This window comes from Mauremys reevesii, linkage group 4 (genome assembly GCF_016161935.1).
Source record: "Mauremys reevesii isolate NIE-2019 linkage group 4, ASM1616193v1, whole genome shotgun sequence".
In the NCBI taxonomy this organism is placed as follows: Eukaryota; Metazoa; Chordata; order Testudines; family Geoemydidae; genus Mauremys; species Mauremys reevesii.
Genome location: NC_052626.1, coordinates 71,739,417 through 71,762,714, shown reverse-complemented (window position 1 = coordinate 71,762,714; position 23,298 = coordinate 71,739,417). Strand labels below are relative to the sequence as shown.

General features: G+C 44.0%; 1 protein-coding gene across 22 annotated transcripts in view; it reads left to right on the top strand.

Moving 5' to 3' along the window:
- The window catches only part of MADD (MAP kinase activating death domain), a 117,532-nt gene that overhangs the window by 10,929 nt on the left and 83,305 nt on the right, over nt 1-23,298 (top strand). For 14 of the 22 annotated variants that reach the window (XM_039535112.1, XM_039535104.1, XM_039535108.1 and 11 more), the window contains 7 exons: nt 8,729-8,908; nt 11,395-12,009; nt 14,963-15,266; nt 15,681-15,812; nt 16,873-16,986; nt 18,005-18,085; nt 22,855-22,911. In XM_039535112.1, the coding sequence (XP_039391046.1) occupies nt 8,850-8,908; nt 11,395-12,009; nt 14,963-15,266; nt 15,681-15,812; nt 16,873-16,986; nt 18,005-18,085; nt 22,855-22,911 (1,362 nt within the window). In that variant the 5' untranslated portion in view covers nt 8,729-8,849. Of the gene's footprint in view, nt 1-1,589; nt 1,755-3,346; nt 3,415-8,728; nt 8,909-11,394; nt 12,010-14,962; nt 15,267-15,680; nt 15,813-16,872; nt 16,987-18,004; nt 18,086-22,854; nt 22,912-23,298 lie in introns of those variants that run through there. The other 8 variants (XM_039535124.1, XM_039535122.1, XM_039535120.1 and 5 more) reach the window with 3 other exon arrangements.

Genomic DNA, 23,298 nt, shown 5'->3' with positions numbered 1-23,298 from the left:
TCATGGATCTAAAGGACCATCTGGGAGGACAACTTTGGGTTTGGACCTCTCAGAGAGGATGTTACTGGTTTGTGTTCATCCTCCTCGGTCTCTCTCTGTTATGTCCCAGGCCCTGCCAAAGCCTTGGGGGATTCTGCCCCTGTGATCCTTCAGCTTCTATGAAGTCCTATATTAGCTGCACTGCATCTGATAATTTCCCAGGGGAGTGCCATAATACCCACTCTCTGCCTTTTATGGATGCTGTCTGCCTGTCTTTATAAGTTCAGTCACAATTGCCTTGGCCAGTTGGGCCCCTGATTTTTCTTTCAAGTGGAGCTACTTCCAGTAATGTTTCCTCAAGTGCTGTGCTACTATTTGGGGTCTGGCCCTCTTCGGGTAGCTCTCAGATCTAAAATGTTGGTAACAGGTTTCTTCTGAAATGTGCAAATAGTCCAAAATGGCAGACTTTACCTCTGTATAGTTTTTAGAACAGGCTAAGTTCAGGTTACTGTAGGGTGCCTCTGCTGGACCCGTGCAATATGGGGCCAAAATTGAGGGCCACCAGGATGCTCCTGTCACCCTCTCAAATGTAATTGAAAGGCCTCAGGATCATTGTCCGGGCCCCATCTTGGTTAGCTTCACAGGTACTGGCAGGGAAAGTGCCTCTCTTTAGAAGCATAACCTGCTTGGGCTTCCTAAGGACTTAGGGCCAGCACTACCTGTTGTATCATTTCTTTTTGAAACTCCTGCTGCTGGGCCCTCAGTTCCCCCAACAGCAAGAGCTGTTGGGTGGTCTGAACTTGCTGTTGGGTGGTCCACTGCTGCAGCAATAGCTTCTGGAACTGCTGTTGCAGAGTACCTTGTTGTTGCTGTATCTCCGCTAGCCACTTATACCTCTGCTCCAATTCCATCTTGTTCAGATCTGCTGAGCTCTGTTCCCCTCTCTGGCTTTTTTTTTTTAAATCCTTGTATCAGGTGTAATTATACCCACATTCTCTACTGCTTGTAGCAGGTTGGGAGCTTCCCTGAGACCCTACCAGACCACAATTTTGAGTTGTTTATGATTTCCTTACCCCATTTGTAGCACACAAAGAGTTGTCTGAAAAAAAAATGAACAAAAAGTTCCTTTTCTGTGTGTGTGTGTGTGTGTGTGTGTGTTTTGAGGGAATCGGGGCGGGGGTGGGGGAGACAAAGGTGGTCTGTCTCTTAGGCAGTCATTCTGGTCACGCCTTTGGGTTAGGTTTATCAGCAGGTATAGTGTCTTTAATCAGGATTAGGGTCTGCTGCTCTCCTTTTGGGCCACCCTGCTTCATACCTGGTCTGTGCAGTCTCAGGGACAGTGAGGTCTGCAACTATCTTCCTCTTTGCTGATCTGTCCCTGTCACCAGCAATCTTCTTCCTGTTTGCCACCTCTTCCTGTGGCAGGCTTTTTTGAATCCCCCTAGCCCGCCCCCTCCCCCCCCGCAGACAGAGCGAGCCTTACAGGTGCTCCTAATTAGTGCTGGCTGAGCCCAGAAGAGTTTGTTAGCCTCCCCCCTACTAGAGTGGTGATGTGTCCCCTCATACTGGCCCATCTTCCAACCTTTCTAGGTTGGGCTCACTGGGGTAGGGAATTTCTGTGCCTCATGTGCAGCTTGTGGGGATCCTAGGGAACCTGTTACCTGTCCTGTTTTGGCCCCTCTCCAAGAAAGAGCACTGAATTTTCAGCTTAAGGACCATTGTGTCATGAGAGATGTGACTTGCTAAACAAGTGGTGTGACCAGTCCAAAGGTGAGGTAAGAAGCTATCAATCAGTGACCATCTTTTTACTATCTGGACAAATCTTCTCTGCTCTTCCCACTGCCCTCTTGTGATGTGTCTTCTTGCAGGCCCTGTCCCTGACTTGCAACTGCCCTATCTGGAGGGTAGCACTGTGACATCAGAAAGAACTTGGTGAATAATCGAACAGTTAAATCCTTGTTCGTTTGCATCCAGCAATTTTTAGTTTAAATGTCTTATGCTAATTGTCCTAACTTTGTATCAAAGCTGCTTTTTAATTTTTGATGACTGCATATCTCTAGTGTTTGGCCCTTAGAATATGGCTTCTCATTTTCTGTAGCATCAGAACTCCAGCCTGCTTGCTGCGTAGACAAATTGGATATAAAAAACCCCCAGCACACAACTCAGGCTGAGAATGTTTCCTCTTCAAAAACAAAAGTTACGAAGATGTTACAACAGAAAATTTAAACTCTTGGTAGTTTGGAAATTCTCATCTAATCCAGTTCAGGGCAACACAATTTCTTGGTGTTCATTGTCTTTCATGCAGATTGTACAAACAGATTTTTAACTGAGATTTGAAGATAGATGGTGAGCTGATGAGGCAAAGATAAATAATTAGTAAACTGCTTCAGATGTAAGGAATTACATTGGAGAAGGCTCTTGTACCTGTAACAGCACAGTTTTATGAGGAACAGAGAGGCTGAAAAAGCATAGAAGGAAGTAAGGGAGATAAACTAAGTATATGGAGATGTATCTATTTCATAGAACTGGAAGGTCATCAAATTCCTCCCCCTGCCTTCACTAGCAGGACCAAGTACTGATTTTGCTCCAGATCCCTAAGTGGCCCCCTCAAGGATTGAACTCACAACCCTGGGTTTAGTAGGCCAATGCTCAAACCATTGAACTATCCCTCCCCAATGAGGTTGACTAGAGTAAACCCTTGGAGATTATTTAAAACAATATACATTTTAAATTGGATCCTGTCATGATGGGGAAGCTGATGGAGTTGTCTAAGGGTGTGGGTGGTGGGATTTGTACATGAGAAAATGGGCAGCAGCATTCTGCATATGTGGGAGTATGGAGAGTTGAAGGGATGATTACAGAAAAGGGAGTTGCTCTAGACAAAGTGAGAGAGTACCTTTTTAAACCTTATTTTTAGTGTTTAAACTGAAACCAGAGTTAAGAGTTAATCCTGTGGATCCGTCTTGTGACTCTCTTTGCAGCACACTACTCACATTTGACTCTGTTCTCCCACATGAGTGTATCGCCATTGCTTTCTTCCATGAAACAGTCTTTGTGGTAGGAGAGAGCAGATACAAATATTTATTTAGAGACCTCACTCTTCTCCTGTGATCGCTCCACTAGCTCCTAATCTACTTCTGAGGCCAATCCAAGACCTGGGTCTTCTCTCCAAAGCCATCAATGGGTGGGAACCCAGCTACATCAGCAACCACATCTCTGTTCATGAAGACAGCTGTGCTCTCCTGGGACAAATGCTCTTCTGATTGCAACTGGCTGTCACACCTGGCTTGCCCCCTCTGCACTCTGACCACTCCTGAAAGAGTCTCATGCTTGTGTTAATACATAGCCCTTTGGGACAGCAGCACTAGGGTGAAACTGAAAAGGACCAATACTAGTGGGTGTTTGGGGAAGCTTTGAAGAAGCAGCTGTGGCTGGGTGAGTGATGGATGCTTTGTCAGCTGGGAGCGTATTGTATGTTTTCAGTTTTTAGTGAATGCTAATGATCTCTGATGTTTGTGTTACATCCCTAGGTGGGGAAAGCCCTTTTGATGGGAGGGTCTGTGCCTGTGGAAGATATTAAGGTGTCATGTAGCACAGGGGCCTTCAGGTGCCAGGAGGTAGATATTTAATTGCCAGCTCCTGGGCAAAGCTTGTTTGTAGTGGGGGCAGTGCTGAGAGCTTTTGTTTATGAGCTGAGAGAAGGGGATGGCTGCAGCTGCTATATAAATAGCTCTGACAGGCTGGGATCTAGGGAAGAGAGATTGGGTTGCTATGGAGATTGATCTGAATCAGATTACCTGCGGCTCTTGTTCTCCAGCCTGTGCTTGTGTAGTGGCTGTGTGGCTTAGCATGTGCTGGGGAGCATGCTGTGATCAAGAACTCAACTGAAGGGATGTGACAGAGGAAGGAAGCAACTCCCTTGCCAGTATTTGGCAAGATAGTGAAACCAATCACTTGAGCAGCCAAGAGCTTTAATCTTCTGGCCTCAGCCCTGTGAGGCAGGAACAACATCCCTATCTGTGGGGTGCATACCATTTGTTTGCATCTATATGATTCTGTTTCTTGTAGCGTGTGTGGAAGTTATGATGAACCTAGTTGCCTCTGTTCATTAATGATTGGTGGCAAGCTAACCCCTAGAGAAAAAGTGACTCATAGGTGCCAAAGCCAGAAGGAACCATTGTGATGATGTGGTCTGACCTCCTGTATAACACAGGTCATAGAACTTTCCCAAAATAATTCCTGGAGCATAGCTTTTAGAAAAACATCCACTCTTGATTTAAACATTTTCAATGATGAAGAATCCACCATGATCCTTGGTAAATTGTAGCAGTGGTTAATTACCCTCACTGTTAAAAATGTACGTGGATTAGAGAACTGACTTCTGAGTCTACAGGGTGTTTGTAAACCAGCTTGGTGATGCTGATGGTTTGAGGGTCAGGGGAGATAATATCTTCGTGTATTAAAGATGCCCTTTTGGAGGATTTCCGTGGCTTGCTTACTGAGTTCTCCTAACTGGACTGCTCTCCAGAGTGATTTCAGTGAGCTGCTCTTGTTACTGATGAACACCATCTCACATTTCATTCTTTAAATCCATTTTAATTTGAGTTCCACTGTTAATCTGCTCCCTCTCCACTGGCTTCTGGTTAGGTGGAAGGTTCCAAGTAGTCAGGATGTGCCTTCTGCCCTGTCAATAAGGAAGTTTTCCTGCATTAAGGAACACTTGTGCTCAAGGCTCGATGTTGTTAGATTCTTTTTGCTATTGTATGTCTTTCATTGGGTTTTTCTCTTGCTTGATATTGTGCCTGCTATGGTCCAGCTGCACTACACAAATGTGTTGCTACTATCTATATCAGGCATGCCTGCAGTGCTTCTAAAATGCATCCTGTCCACATATAGACCTGCACCCAGCTATTGATATCTTTGTTAGGAGTACATATCCTTTGCCTGCATTGTTGCCCTGAAAGGGTGGAGGGCAGCACCAAGTGAAGCAGTTGCACTGGTGCAGCAAATCCTTCCAACTCTGCCTCTAGAGATTACTTTACATTCTGCAGGCGCCTCAAACTGACCCTAGAGCACCCATCCGAAGACCTGAGTTTGTTCTAAGTATATTTTGAGGGAAAAGCACAACAATCTGTAATTTAAGAAAGTGGAATTAAATTATCCTGGCTCTGGAAGTTGAGGATTTAAGCATTGGGGCATTCCCTTGCTGCCAGTGATTGACAGGTCTGGTTCTGCTCCCGAACTGCAAGCAGGCTGAAGTATCCATTGTAATGGATCTGTGGCCCTTATTTACTAGAATATTTTTTTAGATAAACACAGATAAATTTTTCCTGTTGTGTATTATAAACCAAAATAAATAATAAATGCATACCATTCTTCCTGACTGAAACAGTCAGGGAGGGGCATGTGTGCAGATGTTGGACAGGGATAAATCATTGGGATTTTTAGGAGAACCCAGTGTGATATTCTAAGTGGGATATCTCAGAATAAGAGAAAAATCCTTCTTGATTCTCTCCCCCACCTCACATACCCACTTTGTGTGAATGAGTATATTTTTTGTTGTAGTTATGTATATAGATAGCCTCTTATTTTTCAAAAGAACCTAAAACTCCAGAATATGGTGCAGATCTTTCTGCCAGGAGCTATGCTAGACTCTAGGTGAGTGTCTACACTGGAATAGAAGACCTGTGGCATGGCTGCGGCTGGCATGTATCAGTTGACTCTGACTCACAGGACTTGGGCTGTGGAGCTAAAAATTGCTTTGTAGACGTTCGGGCTTGTGCTGGAACCTGAGCTCTGGGACACTGCAATGGGGGAAGGTCTTGGAGAGTGTCTTATCTCCTGTATCCAAAGACCGTACTCAGAAAAAGTATGCCAGTATTAAGCACGTGGGACAGAGCAACCTTCAAGGAGAGCAGGCCCTCAGTGTCAGCCTTGCTGCTCTCTTGGAGCTAAGAATTCCTCCCAGTTCAGGTCCAAGAGGCCTAGAAAGGAGAAAAAAGGAGAAGATTCAGATCAGGATCTGTTGGCTTCCCCAAGTCTCAGTGTCTTTAGGTCAGAACAAGTCAGCCAGATCTAGGGCTTGGAGGAAGAACAGCAAAACCTCTACAAAAGGCCTCATTCTGTCTCCAAGGAAAAGCACCAAGCTTCCATTTTAACAGAGAATTTAGTAGTTAAGAACTCTCCTTATCCTCATTTGTAGAGAATAAAGACCTCTCAGACTTCAACCTTGAACAGAAGGCGAGAGACACCCAGGGAAAGCTTTCTCCTCCAAACAACTTTATCCCCAGGCTCCTAAATGTTGTTGTCATCCTAGATGTGAATAGCAGTACTCTATATGTCTCTGAAGAAGCGGCGAATTGTAAAGAATGGGAGACAGACAAAAAAGAAAATGCTTTTCTCCAGTTTACTAAGGAGAACCCTACATCCCTTCCATCTGGTTATGGTGTATTGTGACCATTGAGAGTGTGAACAATCAACCAAATACAGATGAGTCTTATCTTACGCACATTTAACGTGCGTGAATTCAGCTTTGCACAGTCGGCAAAAACAAAAAACAAACAAAAAAAAAGAGAGAAAAATAACAATTTAATACTGTACCTGTAGTGTGGGCGATTCCGCCTGCCATTATACTCAATGTAATTTTGACTCTACGCGATTTTCGCTTTATGTGCTGACAGCAGAACGTAACCCCAGCATAAGATGAGACACGCCTGTATAGAAACTCTGAGGCAGTCACAAAATTCTACACAGTGCTTAAATCTAAATCTGCCTATGTCACATTTCCCAAGGTTGATATTCTCTGCCATCATGGCACTATTAAACTTAGGGTTTTTTTTATGTATCTATATTTTTCAATTTTCATAATGCTGCAGATTGTTTAGGTTTGAGTTAACAACTCAAATAAGACAGTTCGCACCTTTCAGAGCAATGGTTTCAGGCTGTCTTCAAACTCAGATAGCGTTATATTATTTACACTTCACTCACTTTTTTTGAGGTTTTCATCGAAATCATGAGGTCTAGGAATATATTTTATATATGAAAGCTCAGATTTTTGGAGCACAGTTCTACAACACTAGGTGAATTCTACGGCCATAGAATCCCAGGTGCTCTGGGATTGGTGACAAATAGCACTGATAATTTATAAATAACAAGGTGTGCCAGACAGATTTTTCTTTGACTGAATGATAAAATTAGTGGAGGAAGAGGCTTGAATTGTGTGTGTGTGTGAGAGTGGGGGAGATAAATAAGAGTAATGGGAGAGAATAAAGCAAAAGAGAATAGAGTTTGAACACCAGGAAACTCTTTTTTTACTGCAAGATACATTAAGGTGTGAGATAGGCTTACAGAGGAAGTGGTGGGAACCCCATTGCTTGGGACTCTTATGACTGGACAGAGCTATGGAGAAGATACTGTAGGGAACGGTCCTGCCCTGGCCTACATGTAGCATTGGGATCTCAGAGGATGAGACCTAAGAGGATTTTTCCTATTGTTACCCATTTTGACCTGAACAGTTAGTCAAAATTCAGAGTTTCATGGGCTGCTTCCACTAGGAATCTGATATTTCTTTGAATCACTTCTGTTTATTTATAAAGAATAGACAAAAATGTCCTGTTTCCCTGAACACAATAGGAATAAAACATCAGGAGGCAGTTTTTGTTCCTGTTTCCAAGCATTTTTCCAGTGAGCACACTACCCAAAAGCACTCTCTCTCTCTCTCTCAGGTTTTCCCCAGCATGACATGCTACAAGTGCTTCTCTGGTTTTGTCTGGGGCTTCCTTGATGTCTTATCTGTGAGCTTTAGGGGTTTTTCAGCTGCTTCTCTCCACACATACACAAAACTCCCTTAAACAGTAACAGCTCCCTGCTTTTACACTCATACTCTAGGAAAAAACCCTCAAATACTATGTTTCAACTCCAGCCTTGTAGGCAACCTGTGTTTTGGGTAGTGGCTCCTATTGGTTTCTGCTCTCTGTTCCGTAAAGGAGCATAATTGCTTTTTACGTTTATCCTGAACGAAGAGCGGCTGTCATGCCCACCAGCTTCAACAATGTTTCACTCGCCTCCCAGCATAAATACTCCCTTTAGCTGTTTTTCCTGCTGTTTGTCTCGGAGCTCATACTTAAATTTACGTTGTGGCATAAATAAAATCCATTGGGTGGTTCTGAATCCTGCTGCTGTGATGAGAGGATGGGTCCTGCTGGGTGTTTAGCCCTAGCACGGTCTCTAGTGTGCAACCCTGAAATTCACTTTAAATCTTTCTGCTAAGTGAGGGAGTGTTTGGAGTCTAAAGTACTGGCTGGACAGTGCACATCAGTCTGGGTAATTCAGAAAGGACACAGGAGAAGCAAATAAATGCCATGGCTTCATGCACTTGGAACAGGATCTGTGGATGGTCAAGACTATACATAAAAGTGGGATCTATGGGGAAAGGGTGGCATGGGACCAGAGTTTTGTATAAGTGTGTCAGCTGTTCCTGTTTCTGTTGCTATGAAACCGCGGCATGTGAGAGGCTGGATCCATGAAAAAAGTCCCATTGCTTTCAGTGGGAACAGGAATCAGGCCCTTGAGGAGGATTGGGATGCTTAGCTTTCCAAGGGAATGTGGCACAAAGCTCTGTTGTCCATCCATGATCCACCCTCCTACTTTTTTCCAAAGCACTACTCCCTAAGATCATGCCTCAGGCCCTCACACAAAACTCTGCTGTTGGTGCATATGACACTGACCCTATCTTCTCTCTTGGTTTCAGGTTGAACTTGACAGACGTTTCTATGTGGATTCTCTTCCCTGAGGCAGCTGCAGCGGCTGACTGGCTGCTGGCTCAATGATCAAGAGATTCACTGAGATGACCTAGTGAAGGGGACGGGACAATGTTGCAGAAGAAGATCTGCCCCCAGTTACTTGACTACCTTGTGATCGTTGGGGCCAGGTAACCTCATAGCCTCCCAGCTATGGTTTTGCTAGTGGTGGGAGGGGACTGTAGACTTGGCACCCCCTAGCTGTACTCTCAAGTGCCAAGCAAATACTGTTCAGAATATATATAGAACACTACAATGCGTAGAATATGCAATTTTGAAATGTATCCTATGAGAAAATTATTAATATAGGCTAGATCTCTATCTTTCCCTTGAAAAAGAGATTTATTATGCAGAAACCCCAGAAATTATTAATTATCCATAACAAAACCAAATCAGCTGGTGTTGCGATTCTAGTGTTTAGTCCTTTCACTAATACTAATTTATGTAAGTTCTTGGGCTGCTCTCTCTCTATCCTTATATAAAGAATCAAAAATGACTTTTAAAATGTTTTTTATTAACTACCAATAAAATACAAGGGTTAACATACTCATTCAATAGTCAATTAATACTGAGTGCTTATCAAATACAGAATTGATTCTTATCGTATTTGTCAAATACACAAGTAGCATTTGTTGCTGATAAAGGCTTATTTAGAACTTTTTTATTTATTCAGTAGCTATTTCCTGCATCTTTTTACAATGCTTCATTTATGGGTGTATTCCTAAATGGATTAAACTTCCATTTCCAAATGCGAATGACTTAAACGTGTTATAGCGTGTCCCACCATCTTTCCTTTTCATGAGAAGACCTTGACAAAACTAAAAGTTTATGTTGACTAAACAGGGAAATAACTTATTTGTTATTGGTGGTAGATGATTTTTATTGGCTTACAAGGCCAGCTGGACTTATTTTAGAAAGAAGTATGTGGCCAGAGTAATTTGTCAACTGCACTTAATTTTATTTCTTGACTTCTCTGTAAGAAATATCAGTCCTCTCCAGATATAGGTGTCTCACTGTTTATTGAGAGAGGAGGAGAAAATATTTAATATATATTAGTTTCTTTTAATAAACTTTTTATTAACTGGAAACAAGGAAGAAACAGCACTCTCTGACCAGAGAGCTCTCTATAGGCCACCAGTGGGTCTGTGGGAGAACAGTATGGGAATTACTTTATTAAACATTTATATGTTAACCAGTTTTTGCAGTTTGGAGACTATAAAGTGTAAATTCCACTTTAAAATTTTAAACACAGAAAAATACATCTCTGTTTACAAAAACTTATCTTTTAAAATTTACAGGATGAAATCCTGACTCCATTGAAGTAAATGGGAATTTTGCCATTGGTTTTAGTGGAGCCAGGATTTCACCTGTGTCCTTTAAGATTTATCTAAGTAAAAATATTGTACTGTGCTTTATCTAATAAGGGAACAAAAGTTATTTTTTCTGTGTACATTAGGATCATTTGTTAGGTTGGCCTTGCACATGAACAAAGTGCTTATAATGTACTTTTATCTTTAAAGGAAAACTAACAGTGTTTGCTTTCTCACTGTTTCCCTTTATTGTTAGGAGAATTTTAAATGTTGTTCCCTCGTTTTGTTTTCTATATACCCTTTAGTTTGTGGGTCTAGTACACTTCCATTGCAGTTTTATTAAAGTTTATACATTATATGTCAATTAAAAGAGTTCCATTAGGCATGATTTTATTATGTTTCTGCCACAGCAGCTCCTTAGTCATGCTCTCAAGAGAGTGGTTTTCTCCCCCCATGGGAGCTGTTGGGCCAGTCTCTGTCTGAGTTCTCCTCTGCAGCCAGGGCCCACTTTGCATGCCCTGGTAGGCTATCATGATAATTTGAGGCTCCTAAACTTTCTCTCACAGTATGTCGTCCTCATAGGTCACAGTGATTTGTAGGTGACCTGTGGCAGGTGGAACACGTGGGACATAGGTTAGCACGACTGTGATGGGGAGTCTCACTCAGTTTAGAGTCAGTTTAAAGCAATTCGCCATTGCTGTGGTGAAGGTGCCTTGTCCTGTTCTACACAGCTGCTTCTGGGGACTGACAGTTTGGTAAATTCCTGTTGCCACTGGTTGGGATCTGATTCCAGTTTTTCTTGTTGAATTTTCCATATATTTCTCAGGTAAAAACCACCTGCATTTGGACCAAGCTGGCTGAGTTTATGCTCGCAGGGCCAAGTCTGAAGGAGAAAAAAATCAGTGTCTTCTCTGGCTAAGTGTCACCCAGAGATATATGTAGTTGGTTGCATTTTATAAATCAAAATCAGGGAAACTTCCCTTCTCAAGAGGATGCTCTCCCACCCATGGATCTCTTCCTCTTACTAACACTCAGGGATGTCTGCTCCCCCTTGCACCTCAGTGTTGACACTATAGACCATTCCTTTCCTTTCCTGTGATGATTCTGGTCCCCCATGCCTTCCTTCCCCTGTGGTCCTGGGCCGCCTCGTATGTCTACTAACTGAGAAGCTGTGCTCACTTTAGGTATTGGGGAGGAGGCAAAGGTTGAAGCTGGTTCCATATGGACTAGACAGGTTGCATGTGGGGTGGCCAAGATTTATGTTGGAATTGGCCAGCTGGGTAATTGTGTGATTGTGTTCTTTATAGGCAGCCAAGCAGCGATAGTGTGGCCCAGACCCCTGAGCTGCTCCGACGTTACCCTCTGGAAGACCATTCAGATTTCCCTTTGCCTCCCGATGTGGTGTTCTTCTGTCAGCCGGAGGGATGCCTGAGTGTACGGCAAAAACGCATGAGTCTGCGAGATGACACCTCCTTTGTCTTCACACTCACAGACAAGGATTCGGGCGTCATTCGCTATGGGATCTGTGTCAACTTCTACCGCTCCTTCCAGAAGCGAGTGCCCAAAGAGAAAGCAGAAGGCACTGGTGGGCATCGAGTTCGGGATGGACAAAAACCCCCCAAAACTGGGGATGCTTCTGGTGCCCAAGAGGAGGTGGGCAATGAGAGTTCAGAGAGTGGCTCTTCACTACACACACCAAGCACAGAGTCCACTCCAGATGTGAACCGGTCACCACGCAGTAAGCGCGTGGCCAGAGGCAACCATCACTCCCGGAACAGCACCCTGACTTCCCTGTGCATCATTAGTCATTACCCCTTCTTCTCCAGCTTCCGTGAGTGTTTATACATCCTGAAGAGGCTAGTGGACTGCTGCAGTGAGAGGCTGCTGGGCAAGAAGCTGGGGATCCCTCGAGGGGTGCAGAGGTATGTGGGGTGGGTGAGAAAGGCCTTTTCTCTTACTCTCCAAGGGCTGCAGATCTCTGCTTCAGTCTCTGCTCTAAATGATCTGTATGTATGTGTTTGCAGGAGTAGCGGAGGTGGTTACTGTTTGTCTGTACTGAGATGTTTCTGTTCTAATTCAGCTTTGCAAGAGGGAGGGATCCGTGATAATTTTTGTAAAAATTCATAGTTGTCTAATTCAATAACTGGATTTTATTTTAAACAGTAGTGCACCTACATGAAACAGAGGCAGTACCCTGCTAATAACTCTATCTAAATCTGATCTATCCTTTCTAAATCTAGACATTGATACCGTAGTCATCTCTATGGCATCTGAGTGCCATGGTGATGCATACTATGACTGATATAATTTTGACCATGGAGGTACAGAGACAGAAATTAGAATCATAAGAAGAAAATTATGCAAAGAATTTCAAATTGGGAAAAATGTAGCTAATGCATTTGAGGAAAAATAATCTGAAATAAACGCTAAATGGGAAGGAAGAAACCTCAGCAGCAGGAATAGCTGAGAGAGACCAACCGGTGGTTTGTTGTGATAAATGAAACATGAACTTAAAATGTGAACTGGTAGCCAAAAATCCGAGTTATATGGGATGCATATACAAAAGTATATTTCACCATGGAGCTCGGAAGGCATAGTACCTCTTTCTACAGCAATAGTGTGACTGCACCTGGATTATTGTGTTCGCTGCAAAAGGTAGAACATATACAATAGGAAACAATCCTGCCCTGATGTCAGACACATATGCTGGGTTATAGTCTTTTCTCTAATTTCTGATTCAATAAATACCTTGCTAGTGGTCCCAGGCCTGACTTGGTGGGTCTGGGTAGAAGAAGCTATCCCTGCCGTCATGGCAATGATCTGCTAGAAATAATGTTACACCTTAAATCTCCTCAGGTGCCATACTACCATGAGAGAGTAAAATGGATTTTATTCTACCCCATGCATCGTCAGTGGATTTGCCAGCCAAATTCTGGTGTCAGAATCATTCTTGGTGCCAACATCAGAGGCAGAACAAAATTAGTTGGATTTTCAGATGGAAATTTGTGGCTCTCTGGCTTTAGCTGAGTTGTAAAATGAGCTCTGATAGACACTGAGACAGAATAAAGCTGGAATCTCATATCAATTTCAGTTACTTCTCTGATTATAACTGCACTTTAGAGAGAGAGAAATAATTTCTGGTGCTGGCCAGATGGAGTGTGCAAGCTGGAAGGTTCCTTGGTGGTAGGAAATGGCCATTCAGGAGTTAAGAGAAGCTGAGCAACAGCTAAGGGAAAGTGGGGGGTGGTAGAGGGGATGGGCAGGAAGTGAAGGGGAGTGTATGGGGAACAAATATTTGATAATTGGTTCTTCAGTCTAGCAGAGAAGGTAAAACATGACCAGTGGCTGGAAGTTGAAGCTAGACCTATTCAGACTGCAAATAAGGTGTAAATTTTTAACAGTGAGATTAATCAATCAGTGAAACAATTTACTAAGGTTTGTGGTGGATTCTTCATCGCTGACAACATTTAAGTTAAGACTGGGTGTTTTTCTAAAAGCTCTGCTCTAGGAATTATTTTGAGGAAGTTCTATGGCCTGCGTTGTGCAGGAAGTCAGGCTAGATGGTCACAATGGTCCCTTCTGACATTAGAATCTATGAATGTAGGTAATGGCCAGGGGCATGGGCTGTAAAGCTGAGTGTACAGCATCAGGGAAGTTTAAACTGCAGGCTTTCATTATCATAGGACTTTGAGACCCTAGACAGGACGAAAAGAGGGTTTTGAAGTGAAGGCTGCATGGGAGAAAGCTGCTTGCCCCACACTCTGGGACAGTGAGTGTGGTAAGGGAGAAATCTGATGTCCTGTGTGCTGGGAATGGCTGGAGAGTAAAAAATAAATAAATAAAATTGTTCCTAAAACCAAAGCTGTGGTATTCTACCCACCAGAGTACTCTTAAATTCAAAATTCTGTCTGCTATTTGATCTCCCATCTCTTCTTTATTTGTCTTTCTGGGTGGGTCCTCGGGAGCCAACTTCCTGTGGGACTAGATCCCTAAATAATAAACATGTGTGATGGAATAGTTACCTGGCCCTACCTCTAACATGAGGCTGTATCACTTCAGTGGGATCTGCGTACATTAGCTAAAGGGGAGAGACCTTCAGCTCTCCAAGTGGGAAATGATGCTTAATCACTTTGCCAGATTAGAATATTGCAGATGGGTTTGAGGATGAGATTATTCTCCTTACAGGCCATCCATTTCCCTAAAATGCTAAGGAACTTCACAGACTAGCTAGAGGAATCTGTATTTCTGTCAATGAAATGGGACCCTTGAGCTGTTTTACAGGTCACGGCAACATTGCTCAACAGTTTAGGTCAGGAAGTAGGAAAAAAAAATATTAAGTGAAAACTGCTGGAGAAATGTAATGAAGCTCAATGTAATTACCTGAATTGGAATTTGGGCCAGACGCCAGGATCCTCAAATTCGTCTGAAAAATGCATTGGGATTTTTAACTGTTCAGGCTCCGGTTTCGTTGCCCCTAGCAGCACAGAGTTTTATAACACCATGCTGGAACATTGATTCATTGAAGTCTCATGGGGAGTGCCACCGACTGAATCCTGTTCTGGGGTTTCTTGGGAGATCTGGACCCTGTTTAGCTAATGAGATCTGATGAGACCCTAGCCCAAGGTGGTATAGCTGTGACTGTTCTCACCACAGCAAGATTTATGTTCCTAGTGACTTTGCTTTAACAGAGTAATTTAAACACTAATCCTTCCTCTTCCCTGGCTGGACAGCGAGGACTATGTTACACTGTTTTCTGCTGCCTTGTAGTCTTTGGGTAATCTGGCCTTCCATGGAGGTGCCTGGCAAAATTCTGAGTGGAGCAGCTGCAGAATGTCTCTATGGGACTGTGTTAACCATGTCATTCTCCCCACACAGAGATACCATGTGGAGGATTTTCACAGGTGCTCTCCTAGTGGAAGAGAAATCCAGTGCATTGCTACATGACCTGCGTGAGATAGAGGCCTGGATTTATCGCCTGCTCCGCTCACCTGTACCTGTTGCAGGCCAGAAGCGAGTGGATGTGGAAGTCTTACCACATGATTTGCAACCTGCCTTGACTTTTGCTCTTCCTGACCCATCTCGCTTCACGCTGGTGGATTTCCCCTTGCATCTTCCCTTGGAACTTTTGGGAGTGGATGCCTGTTTGCAGGTGCTGTCCTGCATCCTTCTGGAGCACAAGGTGAGAAGGAGAAGATGTTTGTTTTTGTTTTGGTTGGTCAGTTGGTCGGTCTATGGCTACTAACCAGTACAAAGCTAATTAGAAATCTAACAATGTTGGTGAATAGGACTGATGTCCCTCTGCAGTTCTAGGAACAGTTTGCATGTGGGAGGCCCCACTTGAGGTTCCAATCTGGGAGGGTCTTGCTTTTTGTGCAGAGTGTTCAGAGGTTTGTTTGTGGAAAGACTTTTGCTGATGCAGGGTCAGCCCATCTAATAACAGCCAAGTCACATGGAGGCAGAGCAAGGTCTCACGTAGCCCTGTGGAAGCATCAGGAAAGGGAGAGGTTTACTTTGGAACCTGAGCTCCTTTGTGGGAATCCCTGGCCTGGATGAATGATGGATATGGTGCTAACATGAGTTTTCTTGGCCACAGGTGGTGCTGCAGTCTCGAGACTATAATGCTCTCTCTATGTCCGTGATGGCATTTGTGGCTATGATCTATCCACTAGAGTACATGTTCCCAGTGATCCCACTGCTCCCCACCTGCATGGCTTCTGCAGAACAGGTACGTTACATTATCTCATCAGCTGCAACTTCAGTTCTGTCCTGCATTCTTCTGCTGTAAGAACTCAGTCTAGTGTGGGCTGACCTGATATTTTACGGACTAAAAGGCCCCATCTCCAAGTGGTTGGTCTCAATCTACTACAAGTCAATAGCAACCCGATATTATTTTGATCCCTTCATGCAATCTGGTCAGTGTAGGTGTGAGAGCTGCCTTCTCTGCAGCTCCTGCTGTCAGGAACAACTTCCTATATTGCTTCATAGTTTTTCAGTGTAGACTTTAAAATACTTTTTCTTTATTGCCTGTGCTGCCTTAGCAACACCATCAGCTTGAAATTGAACTAGTTTTTTAAAAAATGGCTTTATTCCCAGAGCAGTGGAATCAGCACCTTCAATCAGTACAAAATACATTCAGACTCTGCATTTGTGCTGTGTCTGTCTGTGTCTGTGAGTTGTTCCCTGTCTAGCTTGGGCTCTGCTGTGAACTTTCTCCCCACTGGGCCCAGGGGTGGCTCCAGGCACCAGCATGCCAAGCGTGTGCCCAGGGCAGCAAGCCGCGGGGGGCACTCTGCCGGTCTCCGCGAGGGCGGCAGGCAGTCTGCCTTCGGCGGTGTGCCTGCGAGGGTCCGCTGGTCCCACGGCTTCAGCGGACCTCCCGCAGGCAAGCCGCCGGAGGCAGCCTGCCTGCAGTGCTTGGGGCGGCAAAATACCTAGGGGCGCCCCTGACTGGGCCCATGAGTAGAGCAGCAAGCTGTTGGGTTTCTTCTAAACAATTTTCCCTTCCCAAGAGGCTGGCTACTTCACCAAAGGAAAGTGTGTCCATTCTGGATGGTTGCTGGAAAAATTGCATTCCTTCTTCTCCAGGACCTTTGAGTTTTGTCCTCTTTGTCCCTCCACTGAACTCTGTATGAGAGCTGTGGGATGGATGCCTGCTGTGATAACTGGCTGGTACTTTTTGTGTTGTCCCTTCTCTTGTAACTGGATTGTAGACCATGTATTTAGGAAGCAAGGTGTGAGCATTACCAATACAGATCTTTCCCTTATTCTTTCCTTTTGTCCTCTAGTTACTATTGGCCCCCACACCTTACATCATTGGGGTCCCAGCCAGCTTCTTCCTTTACAAACTAGACTTTAAAATGCCTGATGATGTGTGGCTTGTTGACCTGGACACCAATAAGGTAAGTGATCCATGCTCAGGAGCCTTTGGTTTTGATGAGAGGGGACAGTTTAGTGGAAACCCCAATGCCCATGATGGATTTGAGAAATGCAGTGTACATGCCCAAGTGCACACATGACTGCAGTGACATCGCTTTCTGCTGCCCCAATGCTTTTACTGCGTGGCTTTCTAGGCCCTGTCTTGAGGTCCCCTTTCCCACACCCCTCCTACTATTTCAGCTGAAAATGACTTTTGAATGGAATTACTTTTTTTCTTAAATCATTATAATAGAAATAATGTAGCAGTTAGGGCAAATTTAAAGCAGTCAGTCTGCCTGCCCTGTGAGAAACTGCACAGGGAGAATAAACCCTCACAGGAGTTATAAAACCACAATTTCTGCTTGGCAGTCAGGACCCTATTTTTTTACAGCCTTTGGAGGAGAGAGGAAATTAGATCTGGTAAGGTCTTCCTGCAGCATTTGGTGTGATAATTCAAAGAGGACCTTATAAGCAACTCTACATTGTGGTATCAGCAATGTTGCTTAACATCCCGCATGTAACATCCTCTAATAAACTGGAGTCTGAACGTTGAGTGTGTTAAGAAAAGTTTGAATTTTTTTTGTGAAGGGTAAAGTAACTCCTCCCTAATCCCAAGGGAGTGAAAATCTAAGTACTGATCCTATCTAAGGGTATGTCTACACTACCCATCAGATCAGTGGGTAGTGGGCTATCTATTGGGGATAGACGCGATAGTGGCGAGAGGCAGAAGTGGAGTCGATGGGGGAGCGGTGGCAGTTGACCCCGCGTTGTGAGGACGTGAGGTAAGTCGACCTAAGATACATCGACTTCACCTATGCTATTCTCGTAGCTGAAGTTGCGTATCTTAGGTCGATTTCCTCCCCCCCCCCACACACACACAGTGTAGAGCAGGCCTAAGTCTTCTGCAGCCTTTGTTCTTTGGTCCCTATCATGTCTCATAAAGCACAGGACTCCATCCTGGGGGTGGCTACTATTGAGAATTGTTTTGCTGTTTAATTCCAGGTGATTGTTCCCACAAACGCAGAATCTTTGCCAGTCCTACCAGAACCAGAGGCATTAGAGCTTAAAAAACATCTGAAACAGGTAAGTGGCCACTCCAGGGGTCTGGTGAGGAATGGGCATCAGACTAGCTACAGTGCCTCAACTCAGCAGGTGTTGATATATGTAAGAGGGCAGCTGTGCAGATCAGTGGGTCTAGCATAGCACATTCTATTAGGGGCCATTTGACACTTGGATACCATGGTGCCAGACACTTGAGACTGACTTCGGGTAGAGAAAGCAGAGCACAAGAAGATCCCTCTTGTTCAGTCAACTGCCTCTCAGTCAGCTAACCACCTGGCCTGGGGACGCCTCCTGCTCTGAGTGTGGCAGTGGACTCTGTCAGCATGGGCAGCTGAGTAACAAAGTTGCAAGGACCTACTTCCTTGAGACCCATAGGCCATGTGTTTCCTTCCCAAACAGTGCTCCTTCCAGACTGACCAAAACCTGAGGCTATTCTCTTGTTTGCAGAGCTCCCTGTAAATCTCCCCAGAGGTCTTTATCTTCTTCAATTGTTTTATTTGCTCTCACCAGGACCAGATGGTATTCACCCAAGAGTTCTGAAGGAACTCAAATGTGAAATTGTAGAGCTACTAACTGTGATATGTTTCAGAGTAGCAGCCGTGTTAGTCTGTATCCGCAAAAAAAACAGGAGTACTTGTGGCACCTTAAAGACTAACACATTTATTTAAGCATGAGCTTTCGTGAGCTACAGCTCACTTCTTCGGATGCATAGAATGGAACACACAGACAGGGGATATTTATACATACAGAGAACATGAAAAGGTGGAAGTATGCATACCAACAGGCAGAGTCTAATCAATTGAGATGAGCTATCGTTAGCAGGAGGAAAAAACCTTTTTGAAGTGATAATTAAGATGGCCCATAGAAGGTGTGAGGAGAACTTAACATAGGGAAATAGATTCAATTGGTGTAATGACCCAACCATTCCCAGTCTTTGTTTAACCCACAGTTAATAGTATCTAGTTTGCATATTAATTCAAGTTCAGCAGTTTATCACTTAAATCAGATTCTGTACCAGACGACTGGAGGATAGCTAATGTGACACCATTTTTTAAAATAGGCTCCAGAGACTACCCTGGCACTTACAGGACAGGGTAACTTCAGTACCGGGCAAATTGGTTGAAGTACAGAACAGAATTATTAGAGACCCAGATGAACATGATTTGTTGGGGAAGAGTCAATAGGCCTTTTGTAAAGGGAAATCATTCCTCACCAATCTATTAGAATTCTTTGACGGAGTCAACAGATGTGGACAAAGGTTTTCCAGTGGATAGAATGTACTGGGACATTCAGAAAGCCTTTGACAAGGTCCCTTACCAAAGGCTCTTAAGCACAATAAGCAGTCATGGGATAAGAGGGAAGGTCCTCTCACAGATCAGTAACTGGTTAAAAGACAAGAAACAAATGGTAGAAATAAATGGTCAGTTTTCAGAACGGAGATGTAAATAGTGTCCCCCAGTGATGTGTACTGGGGCCAGCGCTGTTCATCATATTCATACATGAGCTGGAAAAAGGGGTAAATGATGAAGTGGCAAAGTTTGCAGATGATATAAAACTAATCAAATAGTTTAAGTGCAAGGCAGGCTGTGCAGAGTTAAAAAGGGATCTCACAACACTGGATGACTGGGCAACAAAATGGCAGATGAAATTCAGTATTGATAAATGCACATTGGAAAACATCCCAACTATATGTGCAAAATGATGGGCTCTAAATTCGCAGTTACTACTCGAGAAAGAGATATTGGCATTATTGTGGATAGTTCTCTGAAAACACCCATTCAATGTGTAGCAGCAGTCAAAAAAGCTAACAATGTTAGGAAGCATTAGGAAAGGAATGAATATATGAGACAGAAAATATCATGTCACTGTGTAACTGGTACGCCCACACTTGTGATACTGTGTGCAGTTCTGGTCACCCTATCTCAAAAAAGTTATATTAGAAATGGAAAAGGTACAGAGAAGGGCAACAAAAATGATGAAGGATATGGAACAGCTTCCATCTGAGGAGAGGTTAAAAAGACTGGGACTGTTCATCTTGGAAAAGAGATGATTGAGGGGGGATATGATAGAGGTCTATAAAATCATGAATGGTGTCGAGAAAGTGAATAAGGAAGTGTTATTTACTTCTTCACATAACACAAAAACCAGGGTGTCAGCCAGTGAAATTAATAGGCAGCAGGTTTAAAACAAAGAAAAGTCAGTACTTCTTCACACAATGAAGTCGTCAACCTTGGAGCTTGGTGCCAGGGGTTATTGTGAAGGTCAAAACTATCACTGGATGAAAAAAAGAGTTAGGTGAGTTCATGGAGGATAGGTCCACGAATGGCTATTAGCAGGATAGTAAGGGATATAACCCCGTGCTCTGGGTGTCCCTAGGTCTCTGACTATCAGATTCTGGGACTGAAGGATGGGATAGATCACTTGATCCTTGCCCTGCTCTGTTCATTCCCTTTGAAGCATCTGTTACTGGCCTCTATTGGAAGAGAGGATACTGGGCTAAATGGACCATTGGTCTGACCCAGTATGGTCATTCTAATGTTCTGATGTAATAACAATTGCTTAAGGGGGTGTGTACACTGCAAAGAAAAACCCTCAGCACTGAGTCTCAGAACCCTAGTCAGTTGACTGACCTCAAGGGGCTTGGACTGCCAGACTAAAAATAGCAATGTAGGTGTTCCCACTTGGGCTGGAGCCTAGGATCCCAGATCATAGAATCATAGAATCTCAGGGTTGGAAGGGACCTCAAGGAGGTCATCTAGTCCAACCCCCTGCTCAAAGCAGGACCAAACCCAACTAAATCATCCCAGCCAGGGCTTTGTCAAGCCTGACCTTAAAAACCTCTAAGGAAGGAGATTCCACCACCTCCCTAGGTAACCCATTCCAGTTCTTCACCACCCTACTAGTGAAAAAGTTTTTCCTAATGTCCAACCTAAACCTCCCCCTCTGCAACTTGAGACCATTACTCCTTGTTCTGTCATCTTCTACCACTGAGAACAGTCTAGATCCATCCTCTTTGGAACCCCCTTTCAGGTAGTTGAAAGCAGCTATCAAATCCCCCCTCATTCTTCTCTTCTGCAGACTAAACAATCCCAGTTCCCTCAGCCTCTCCTCATAAGTCATGTGCTCCAGCCCCCTAATCATTTTTGTTGCCCTCCGCAGGACTTTCTCCAATTTATCCACATCCTTCTTGTAATGTGGGGCCCAAAACTGGACACAGTACTCCAAATGAGGCCTCACCAATGCTGAATAGAGGGGAATGATCACATCCCTCAATCTGCTGGAAATGCCCCTACTTATACAACCCAAAATGCCATTAGCCTTCTTGGCAACAAGGGCACACTGTTGACTCATATTCAGCTTTTCGTCCACCGTAACCCCTAGGTCCTTTTCTGCAGAACTGCTGCCCAGCCATTCGGTCCCTAGTCTGTAGCAGTGCATGGGATTCTTCCATCCTAAGTGCAGGACTCTGATCCTCCCACCTCTCTGGGTTTCAGACTCCTGGCTCTAGCCTGAATAGGAATATCTACACTGTTATTTTTAGCCTTGAACCCAAGCCAGTTGACCTGTGCTCCGAAACTGTGCCCTGCTGGTTTTTCTTTGCAGTAGCCCTAGACAGAGTTTTTTCAGAAACGGCTCACTTCTCCTCTCCTTTGGAGGAGTGAGTGGGTGGGGGGAAAAAAAGAGAAATCCCTGGGAACTTTACAGCTTCAGTGAGTATACTTGGCCAGCAGAGGGACCCTTGAGATATGCTTTAGGGTTTTGCAGCCAGTCTCTATCTCTTGCTGCAGTTTGGGGTCTAGTTAGTACCCCACATCTTGTTTTCGCCTGCGTAAAAGCTCCAGGCCTCTCCTTGGCGCACACAATGTGGCCTTTGGACTTGGACTTGACGACTCCTCTCTCTCTGTCTCTCTCAAATAAACTTTTCCCTCTTTCCATATGGTTCCAATGCCTCCTCTCAGGTCCTGTTAAGCCATTAATCAGCCTGGGACAGGGTTGGCTGATCCTGTCAAGCAGATTTTATCTCTTTATTTCTATTTTTCTCCCTCTGTACACTGCATGCACTACCTAAAGATAAAGTGTGTTGGTGAGGGATGCTATTTCTGCCTCTGTAGAACAATTTGTATAACCTTTTTTAGGATCCCAGATGCCCTGCTGCTTTCACCAGAAAATGATCCTACAGTGGAAACTATACTTACTACCCCAAAACCTGTTTTTTCCCTACTGTTTAAGGGCTGTTCAGCAAAACTCCCAAACGCTGGGGAGAGGTTGAATATTAGTAGAACAAAATGTGATATTTCTTTGGCAACTTCTGTCCAAGGATTCCAAAGCAATCAACTAAGCTCAGAGCATACCTGACCACTGCTGGGGAAGGGAGAACGCTAACTACCCACTGGCACACAGCAATGTGGAAAGGGAAAACTTTGGCCAACGACACTCAGTTTAACACCTAACCCTTACATAGAATGCTATCTGGTCACTAATATCCGTGCAGAGCAGCAAGGTCCTTGGATTTTAAAGTCTCATTGGAAAAATCTCTGTTCACAACCTGGGGACTGGAATGTTATCCCTTTCTGGGAAGAAGGAGGGTCTAGTGGGGAGCAGATGAGTGGTGATGGAGCATGCTGGCTTCTTTCAGGAATTGCACTGATTTGTGGTCCTTTTTATTTCCTTTCTCATCTGTGATATTTGGTAGTAATAGTTTTTTTTTCTCCATCTGTCTGTGGTCATGTGTTCGTCTTGGCTCTGATTGGCTGCTGATGTTGTCATGTGATCTTCCATCTTGCCTCCAGTGTCTGGTTAGCATGACTGCAATCACTCAGCAACAGCTGCTCACGCCTGACAACAAGGTTCTTTATTTTACTCTTTTCCTCTCAACTTTCCACGATTTTTATTCTTCTTCTGTGCTTTACTTATTGACTTTTGAAAGGGAGGCTAGAGGAGGAAATTTAAGGAGCAGGAGGAGAAATGGGGAGATTTGAGACCAATCTGGTTGTAAGACTAGGAAGTTAAACCTTTATTGCTTCAAGTGCACTTTCAAGATGATTCTATCAGGGCTTGGGATAACACAATTTCTATAGAAAGGCCCAGAGTTCACCCAGGTGAGAAACTGAGAATTGTAGGTTTATGTCCTGGGATTATGGATTATGGCTAACAGCCAAGATGCTGATTGGTTCTAAAGAGTGTATTTCTGACTACTGGAGATAGGAATAAATCTCCAGCAAGCTGCTGGGATC